The following is a 10,639-nucleotide window of genomic DNA, read 5'->3' on the forward strand; positions in this document are numbered from 1 at the left end:
CTCTTATTTCTCCTCAATGCATTGTTGGAGTAGTAAAGTGTAGGAAAGAACCACATAGACTACGTGGAAATTTTCAGAAGGAAAAAAAAATAAATGTATAAAAAAGTATGTCTATAAAACTCTAATAACCAAATTAAGAATATAATTATAGAATAGTTCTAATAAAAATACCACAGGGATCACATCCCTCCAACCTGATGCTATTTTGATATAAATTAAAGTTAAATGAGATTTCCAGTTCAAAATGTGCTGTTCAAGTCTTGGAAGTCTTACCCAATTGTTTAGATCAGAAATGATTTATTCTGCTAAGTACTTGGATACTATTGAAGTAAAGAATGTATCTGCCAACAGTGTTCTCCCATTTATTAAAATTTGTCATCCTCATACATGCATTGTGGATCAATGCAAAGGAACGTACAATCTAATAGTGTGATACAGACAATGACAGTGACATGGAAACTTTTTGAATTCTTTGTCTTGGCCTTCAGAATGAATTATGATGTTATAATGATATTGTAATTTGCGCGGGTGGTGGTGGTAGGAATACAAATAGGTCTTACTCAATATTAGACAAAGCATTTGGCAGGACTTGATCTATCTCTTAGCAAGAATGATCAACATTTATTAAAGTCAGGCTATAATCTAAAATGTACTTAGCCTATAATTGGTTTTTGTATATTCTCAAGACCAAGGATATGTAACTGGTACAAAATTTGTAGTACATATAACAGATGCAATGTTTAACATAAAATTTTCTAAAGTAGATTTTCTCTCTTATACACATACTGCCTTGAGTAGAGCATTCATGTTTTGTGCTTATTAGACTTGGATATTACCAGTAATTTAGTCTTCAACCTTGCATTCACTGTAAATTCATTTGCTTTTTTCCACATTTCCTAAATATGGAAACTTTAAACTTCTTGACCCCATATCCAACATTCTGACTTACATGTATTCATTCATTCATTCATTCATTCATTCATTCATTCATTCATTCATTCATTCATTCATTCATTCATTCATTCATCCCCTATCCTTTGCATATTCTTTTTATTCTTTCTAACACAACAACATTTTAGGGGGGGAAATCTATGTAAAGAGGGTCAGAACTATCTATCTATCTATCTATCTATCTATCTATCTATCTATCCATCCATCCATCCATCCATCCATCCATCCATCCATCCATCCATCTATCTATCCACAGAATGGTATTTTAGGAGGAAAATAAAACAGGCTAGGGCTATATAATATGATGGGAAAAGCCAGCAACAGAACTAAAAATAGGATATAAGGGGCTAGGTCTGCAGAAAAAAAGTCATTCAGAAAATATCCTAATGATAAAAACAATTAAGCAGCAGCTTAGAATATTATTGACTGTTTCATTCTGAATTTCCCTCCTTTCTGGTTCTGTGACCCGAAGTGGAACATATGTAGCCTGTCTTATGTTTCCCAATGTACACATACATATAAGCATAGATATAACATAAAAGGAAAGCAAACACATACAAAAAGAAATGCAATAATTTTATTAGAAGGAGAGACCACCTCCCTCTACCACAACATTATGATAAATCATTGATTGATTATGCCATCATGTTGGTGTTGACTCCTAGCAATCACAGAGATATTATCCATTAAATACATACACAATATCTTAAAAATATATAGCCAATGTATATCATGCAATATATAGCAAGATAATCACTACATTAAAAAACTTAAATTTTAGATTTCTTTGTGAAGTCATCCTTTTTTTAACCCAAGAAGTCTTGATTTTCCCTACACAAATAATAAATTTTTCATAATGCAAGCCTAAAAATTCTTTTTGACCAAATTCAGTAGTTTGATAGTGCACTTGAGCCTAAGAAATGTCAAACTTATCAGAAAAGATACTGAAAAAATAATCTATACAGATTGTGATCCAAGATGTATCTTTTAAATTAATCAAAATGTTTTAAAGTTGTGTACTACATCAAAGCATTCATTCTTATTTATGATTCATCTTAAAGTATAAACTTTTCATCACTAGCAGATTGCCAGAGGAAATCCTTTGCTGAAGTGCATTTTTATTTGAAAATGAATAAGAAAAGAATAAGACTCTTGCCAACTGAGTAATCTGACCCTTATATTAGTTTTACATTTTTTTAAATGTTTCCAAAAGCTCCAAATTTTTAGAAATGTCCAGAGTGTTTTAAGATTGCTCACCTTTAAGTAATTTTGTTGGAAATCTTGAGCAAATTTTTTTCACTGGCATACAAAGCAAATACAGTGATCCCCAAGTCCCCAGCTAAAAGTGACAAGAACTCCAAACATTCCAGTGAACAAATATAGTATATATAGAAAGAGAGACTATAAAAGCATCACCAAGATGTCAAAAAAAACTAATTTATGACTGATGGAGGCAATGCTGAGGTAATATGGGGCAATCTCAACTAGAAGACATTGGCACCTCTGCATCTGAATAGGTCTTCTCTGCCCATATATTTATACCAGTAGCACAGTGTGTTTTTCAGTTAACTAAACTTTATTATGGCAATAGGGATGTTCTTCACTTTTGTCTCATGAAATGCCAAATGGTATTTGTCTCCTCAGCCATTACTCAGATTCACTGATTCAGTAGAAACATAACACCCAGCATAGGAAATATTACAAAAGTATATTTCCTTTTGTACAAAAAAAATGCCTACTGTAATAGTATGCTTCCTATTATGCTAGAACAGCAGATTATTATGAAATAATAATAGAAACATCTACATATCAAGTAATATGTGAATTTCTAGTTTAAAGAAAAGTGATAAAGCAGGTGCAGTAAATCCAGAATTATTGCTTCCTTCCAGTTCTTTGGGTCATTTAGAGTAATTCTTTATGAAGTTCATAATTCCAGAGAGAGGCTTCCTGAAAACATTTGCTAGAGAAAATCCTACCTTCAACGGTCACACTTATAGGTTGGTAGCCTAACAAGCATTATCTATAGGCAGAGACATTCTCTGATCCATGTGGTGTGCAAAACAAGGCATTCTGTTTGTGACATGATACTTCTAGGCCTAATAGGAAAAATTATTTAGTATAAAACTGAACAATAGCCTTATATGTAGCCAGTTGTCAGCTTCTGCTTCTGCTTTCTAATTACTGAGAAGAACTTAACCTCATAGTTTAACACACATTCATATATTGACAGATTTAATCGAAGCTTATTTGAGTATTAAAAAAGAACTATCAATACTGTAATAATGCATGTCAGGAACCATCTTGAATCTCACTATCTTCCTGAAGAGAACTTAAATATCATCAGTGGACACACTAGATTTGAGAAAATGTCATATAATTCTAGTGCCAGTGTACCTGATATCTGCTCTTTCCCTGAGTCAGTTTTACTGTTGAACATATTAAAATGCTTTTTGAGGATGTGGAAGATAATATCTGCTATGAAGCAATATAGAACAGGGGGACCCCAACCCCCAGTCCATGGCCCTGTGCTGGTCCACAGCCCATTGGGAACCAGGCCACGCAAGTGACAGATGAGCACAACATGAAGCCCAAGCAACGTGTGTGTGTGTGTGTGTGTGTGTGTGTGTGTGTGTGAGAAACCATCCCCTTCCTCTACCATTGCCACCGGTTTCTGTACTGGAAAGTTGGGGGGGCACTGATGTAGAATGTTTCAGACAAATGTAACGTATTATACTGCTTGTAAAGAACAATAAAACAATCTGGTGAATTCTAGATGCTTAATCAGGAATAAAAGTTTATGAAAATTGTCATGTACTCAAACAGCTACTACTCTATTGTCTTATTTAATTGCAGTAGGTTCCCTAGCGATCCATAGCTCCTTCTCAGGAATCTGAGAAACTTTGATTGAAGAGTTTCTCAGAAGGACTATTGTGCACGATTAGTGTATAGTTCATTAAATTCAAGATGCTGTGTTACGTTTTTCCTGTGGACTTGACATACTTCTATTATTTGGTTATTTTAGCTGCAATAAATATCCTGTGCTGTGGATTATATCAAAGATGTGATCATGTGATACATAGAGGAGCTCTTTTGTCTCAAGTTGTTTCTGTTAATTTTCTACTTTGAAATGTTATGACAAACCTCCTGGGATATTTTGGCATTTTATTTGAATAAATATGTACTTCCTTGGATAACATTTTTCTCTTTCATGAGATACCAACATTCAAACTCCCCAAATAAAAAAAAAACCCAGATATTTCTTCTTAATAGTCAAATTACACGTTAGCCTTTCAAATCAAAATCCAGCATTGCATTTAAAAATGCATTAATACTTCCATAATAAAATCATGAATCACACAAGTTATTTAGATTATTTTTATGCAAGACATTACTTCCACAGATAATGCTAAAATAGTAACAGAGTTTCTAAAAGGGTCATCTAGAAATGTGGAATTCCAAGTTATTAGCACACTGATGAACCTTAGCTCTTCTGTCTCTTCTTTCCCCCTTTAGCTTCTTGACAGGTGCATCGACTTGATTAGAGTTCAGAAATTAAAACTGAATGCAGATAAGAAAGAAGTGGTGTAAGATGGGTGGCTGTCTGCCTAAGAAATTAGAAGGCGGCCTCTGTATGGCTGTGTGTATAGCAAGTGGGTAAGGTGAGGGCACTACTGCTCCCAATGTATCATTAGAGGCATGGGTATACTCCGTGGCAAGGGAAGTCTTGAGCTGCTTCAGCGAAGTTGTGCAGTCTTCAGAACTGAAGTAGTAAAGTGCTGCAGAATTGTGATGGACACTTTCTTACCTGCCAGCAGCTCCATAAAGAAGTTTTACTTTTTCTTATATATTCACAGTACCCATACATATTCAGGAAAAGAATTGTCCGAATTCAGAAGGGCATTTGTGGTTTCTCATACCAAGAGAATTCATTAAATGAATTCTTAGGGAATGCCTTGTACCTTAATCAGATTCTCTTTTAACAATTGTTAGAAGAATCCTCTTCTGGCATCTTTACTGGCTTGGCAGAAGGTTGGACGGCCATCACTACCCCACCATGGTCTGTTGACCACATTTTGGGGACTCAACAATCAGCCTGCTTTTACAGTGTTTTGCAGTATTCCGCAGTCACATGACCACAGTTTGCAATGTTTTTGTCAGCATTTTACTTCCAGTTTTCAGCAAAAATGCCCCATAGCAAACAATTCACTTAATAATTAAGTACAGGTAGCCCTCGAGTTATGAGCACAATTAAGCCCAACATTTATATTGCTAAGTGAAACATTTGTTAAGTGAATTTGCCCCATTTTATGACCTTTTCTTGCCACATTTGTTAAGTGAATCATTGAATTTGGTAAGTTAGTAATACATTGTTTAGTGAATCTGTCATCCCCATTGATTTGGCTTGTCAGAAGGTTTCAAAAGCTGACCACATGATCCCAGGACACTGCAACTGTCATAAATATGAAGCAGTTGCAAAGCATCTGAATTTTGATCATGAAAAGCAGTAGTAAGTCACTTTTTTCAGTGCTGTTGTAACTTTGAACAGTCACTAAATGAACTGTTTAAGTCAAGGATTGCCTGTGTTTGCTTTACACCTGCTGGAAAAAATATGTAAAATTGGGTCAGTTATGTGATGGCTAATTTTATGGCTGTCATGACCTATGTGTGTAATTGGACAGCTTTGTTACTGTTGTAAGTTGAGGACTACCTATATTTTTGGGGTTGGCCTGCTGAGCTCACAGAATTGTACTCTAAGCAATTACTTTGGCTCCTGTGATATTGAGATTCAAGATCCCTTTATAAATCTGGCAAGTCTTCCTCTTCAGAACCATTTTAGAAGCTCCAAAATGCACAGAATGCACATGCTCACTTGATCTTGTTAAGGTGTTGGTGGAGGATCTGTTTTTCCTCTCTAGAGTTGTCAATGCAGAAATCTAAGCTGTGTGGCATTCTATTCATCCTCGTAGTGCATAGAAATTTTGCTGAAAAGCATGAACTTACTGGTTTGATCTTTCTACTATAGTTCCATCCCTTTAGCATTTCAAGTGTAAAAATGTGAATAACTCATGATTGCTATTTTGCTCTGCATGCTGCAGAAGATGTAAATGTAATTAGCTTTTAGGAGATAGGTAAAATTTTTGATGTGGAAGAGAGAAGATTTGAAAGGGAATATGGAATGTGGCTTTCTTTTTCATATGTATCATTGAAATGTTTGTCCATTTATTTAGCTTGTGGCCTGGGGCAACTTCAGCAGAGCTGAAAAATGTCCCTGTTATGCAACATTCATAAAAAAGGAATGGGACTTCAACCTCATGCTGGGAGCTGCCACCTTGACGCTTTTGGCCTCCACTTATGGATACCTCTGATTGTGACTTAAAATTCATGTGTTGGAGCAACTGTTATGAGTTTCATTCTAACTTATGTCATTTTTTGTGTATAGATTGACTTTGAAGATGTGATTGCCGAACCTGCAGGAACCCACAGTTTCGATGGGATCTGGAAGGCCAGTTTCACCACCTTCACTGTGACAAAATACTGGTTTTATCGCTTATTGTCTGCAATCTTTGGCATTCCCTTGGCTCTTATCTGGGGCATTTATTTTGCCATTTTGTCCTTCCTCCACGTCTGGGCGGTGGTGCCTTGTATCAGAAGCTACCTAATTGAGATCCAGTGCATTGGCCGAGTTTATTCTATCTTTATCCATACCTTCTGTGACCCGTTCTATGAGGCTGTTGGCAAAATGCTGAGCTCTATCAGAGCAACAATAAGAAAGGAAGCATAAATGACATTTCAAGGAGCTGAAGAATGAGCTCCCCCCGCCCTTCATAGTTTGGTGCCAGTCTCAAGGCTGCCATAAATTAATAAAGTGACCGGCACTTAACAGCATCACTCCAAAAAAAAAAAAACAACAACTTGAATGCAGCAAATAATTCCTTTTTAACTTTCTTCACTACTTAATCCCTCCTGGATCTATGCTATTTACTCTTTTCAGGAGGAAAGTCAATTTGCATTAAACAAACACAAACAAATTAAATAGCCGCTCGTCCATTTCACCTGCTTGTTGTTTTGCTGACCTTTGATGAATTGACTTCTATTCTGCTTACCCCTTCCATTCATTTGTTGCAAATTAAACTCACATTGATTATAATGCAGAACTGCAAATACCCTTTCCAGCACTATCACACTGCTCTTCATTTTACTGTGAGTAAAAGAAGTATAAAAGCTACTGCAGCATAATGCACATGGCAACAAGCTGGCAGATGTCAACAGAATGTTCCTTTTATAGATGTATTGTCAGATGACTGTAGCGCTTTACTGTAGTGACCATATCTAATTGCCACACACAGATTTAAAGAAATGACTACTGTAACATATGTGCTGAGAAAAAGGAGATCAAGTGTCTTTAAAAAGACAAAGCTTTCGATTCAAATAACTGGGCATGTTGACAAAAAGCTGCTAGTACTGCTTCTGTCTTATTTTGTAATCCCCATGAGAGAGTATTTGGATTATAAATATATAATATATGTCACTGAGAGAAAATGTAAAGGGGAACCTTAGTGCTTTTCTTTAACCAAATAATTTATGAAACCCTGTTGACACTGGCATGCGAGTGGACCCTTTTTCTTTGAAATCTTCTTAACTAGAAATGGCAGGATGTGAATAAACAGCTTTTTAGAAATATGACACAATTTTATCTCTGAACAAAGACTTCTAAAATGTTCAATCTATAAATCCAAAGTCAAGGTAGGATTTTTATTTTCTGAAAATGCTTCCATGAAGAAAATCCTTATGGTGTGCACATATTGAAAGTTAATTTATCCCTAGATTAAAATAGCAAGGACACTATTGTGTTTAATTTTTTTAGCATCATTCTTAAGAACAGATGTTCCAATTAATTTAAATAAAACTTACTACAAAGGGACTAATTATTCCCTTAAAAGTAGACAGCAAGGTATGTACAAATTGTGTTGAATCATGCCAACTATATACTGGGTTTTAAGAGTGATTTGGCTGTTTTCTATGAGAACAGATTTAAGAATCTTTAAAACGAATTCATTAAATCCAAGCAGGTCCCCCAGTCTGCTAGTTCTATTTACACATTGCTAACTTTTCCCTAACCATCCATACAAGTGGTTTAGGCAGCACTATGTTATGGTTCACCTTCCCCCACCCACCCTTTCTAAACTGAACTATACATAATTCAAGGAGCTTTCCAGGTGCATAAAACTGTATGAAAGATACAGAAATAAAACATTTATAGTGTTATTTAATAGTGTGTTGCAGAATCTTTACTGTCACCACAGTGACAATGAAGTGAGAGAATAGCTTCATTGGTTTTGCATGAATGTGCTGCTTTCCTTAAAGCTATTAAACAAGATCATCTTTCTTAAATATAAACTGAAGAATTTCAAAGTGTGTTCTGCTTTTGTTAGAAACTAGTTACAAGGGTGACTTACTTGGATCTTGAGTATCTAGAATAGGTTCCAGTTACAGCCCTAGCCTAATTAATAATAATGTCCTGACTAGTTTTTTTAAACTATCTGATTGCTTCAACCTGTCTATATTTTTAGTGCAAGTCTAAGCATAATCACTAAGAGATTGGTATCCATCAACCGAGGGAGGCAAGTACTGATCTCAAACATGTTGCTTATCTGAACTGGAGCTCAAATGGCATCTCTCTTCTACACCAACCTAAAGTTGCCCCTGTAAAATAAAAATAAAAATCCACTCGTATAACCTCAACGCTTCATCCTGCCATATGACAGGACCAGTTCTGAAGGGGAGATCTTCAGGGCAATTGAAACTAACATTTTACCAAAATTGTTCGGATAGTCTGTAAATGCCTTGCTTTTTGCAAATACAGGTTTTACTAAGAATAACATTGGTGTCCTTCATTAATTACATTTCTACTACATTAAATAATTAATTGATTAGACTTATCTTTCATGTCCACGTGCATTGATACAGGACCATAGCAGCTCATTATTTTGAATAAAGGATGAACATTTTATTGACAATAGGCAATAGTTGCAGTAGATACAGGTGTAGAATCATCTTTTCTTTTATTACTGTCCTATACTAATAGTGTGTGTACCATATTTTTCGGAGTATAAGACACACCTTTTTCCCTCAAAAAAGGGGCTGAAAATCTGGGTGCAGTCTTATACACTGAATACAGCATTGTTTGCCTCCCGAAACCCTGCGCTCTTCACCAAAATGGCCGTGCATAGCCTTTAGGAAGCTTTCATAGTGCTCCTGGGGGCTGGGGAGGGCAGAAATGAGTGAAAAATGGGCTGCTTTTTGCTCAATTTTGCCCCACCAGCTCCCAGGAGCACTCTGCAAGGCTCCTAACGGCTATGCATGCCCTTTTGTTGACAAGCATATTTTTTATAATGTATATAAATAAGAAATTTTGTTGCTTGTTTGGGGGGGGCATTCCCCAGGAGCAATCTACAAGCCTCCTAAAGGCTATTCATGCCCTTTTTTTGGAAAAAAAAATGGGCCCGTTTTCACGAAAAATGGGTCATTTTTTGGGAGGTCTGCAGAGTGCAATTTTTTTTTTTAATTTGCCTCTTCAAAACCTTGGTGCTTCTTATACTCCGAAAAATATGGTTTGTGTGTGTGTGTGTGTCTACAAATGCAAGTAGATGAAAGTAATGGGAATATAGTTATATACAGTTTGCTCAATAAATGTAAAATTGCAAAACTTTTGTTGGCCAAGAAATTAGTACAGCAGTCTTGGTAGTGCAGTAATTAAAATATCAGTATTGCAAGCAAACTCTGCACACAGCCTAGAGCTCGATCCTGATGACTCAGTCAAGGTTAACTTAGCCTTACATCTGACTTCCAAGTCAGAAAATGAGGACCCAGATTGTTGGGGCTAATATGCTGACATTATAAACTGCTCAGAGAGTGCTGCAAAGCACTATGGTGTGGTATATAGGTCTAAGTGCTATTGCTATAAGTGCTATAGAATATTACCCACAAATATCAGTTTTACTAGGGAGCAAATCCCTATAAAATTTCAATCAGCTTTCAGTACTGTAACTCTAAACACTAGAAATAGACATTTTATAAAAGTGCTTTTTGTGTCTTGAACACCAGTTTTTGAAATATAAATAACTTTATATGTTTTCTTTTTGCATTTAAAACATACACTGGTCTGGCATATTTTTTATAATGTATATAAATAAGAAATATTATTTAGATATATATCTATATATCTATATAAGTTGTAATACAGCAACAACACACTTTTTGTGAGAATGTAAACATATTTTAGTTTTATATAATAAAAAAAACACTTTGAAATATATTGCCTAGAACGGTATATTCAGAAAGTGCATCCCAAAGCGAATAACATTAATGATCCAAGATATTCACATATGCTTACAAGATGTAACAGCCATTTTTTTTTATTCTGCATGTTCAATAGCCATGGTTACAATCTGCACAATAAAAGCTGTTTTAATACAAACACTGGTCTAAATCATTCTTCTCTTTAAAAAGAAGTTCTCGCTACTAGTACAAGATTTTGGATAGTTTTGAGAAACTATAGTCTGTTCACTGCATCTTCCATAATGGTAGTTTGTTAAAGTCTGAATAACTATGCAGATTGATCGGGTTCACGCTTTGATGTAGAATGGCCAGGTTCACCTATTACACTAAGCCATGGTCTGTTTAGCTA

General features: G+C 35.5%; 1 protein-coding gene across 4 annotated transcripts in view; it reads left to right on the plus strand.

Moving 5' to 3' along the window:
• CAV1 (caveolin 1) overlaps nt 1-10,429 on the plus strand; it is a 44,126-nt gene extending 33,697 nt beyond the window's left edge. For all 4 annotated transcript variants that reach the window (XM_014076674.2, XM_014076676.2, XM_014076675.2 and 1 more), the window contains exon 3: nt 6,392-10,429. In XM_014076674.2, coding sequence (XP_013932149.1) covers nt 6,392-6,733 — 342 coding nt within the window. In that variant the 3' untranslated portion in view covers nt 6,734-10,429. The remainder of the gene's footprint in view (nt 1-6,391) is intronic.
• The last annotated feature ends 210 nt before the right edge of the window (nt 10,430-10,639 follow it).

The sequence above is a fragment of the Thamnophis sirtalis genome, unplaced genomic scaffold (assembly GCF_051295495.1).
Source record: "Thamnophis sirtalis isolate CommonGarterSnake01/CBP01778 unplaced genomic scaffold, rThaSir2_p1.2 scaffold_9, whole genome shotgun sequence".
In the NCBI taxonomy this organism is placed as follows: Eukaryota; Metazoa; Chordata; class Lepidosauria; order Squamata; family Natricidae; genus Thamnophis; species Thamnophis sirtalis.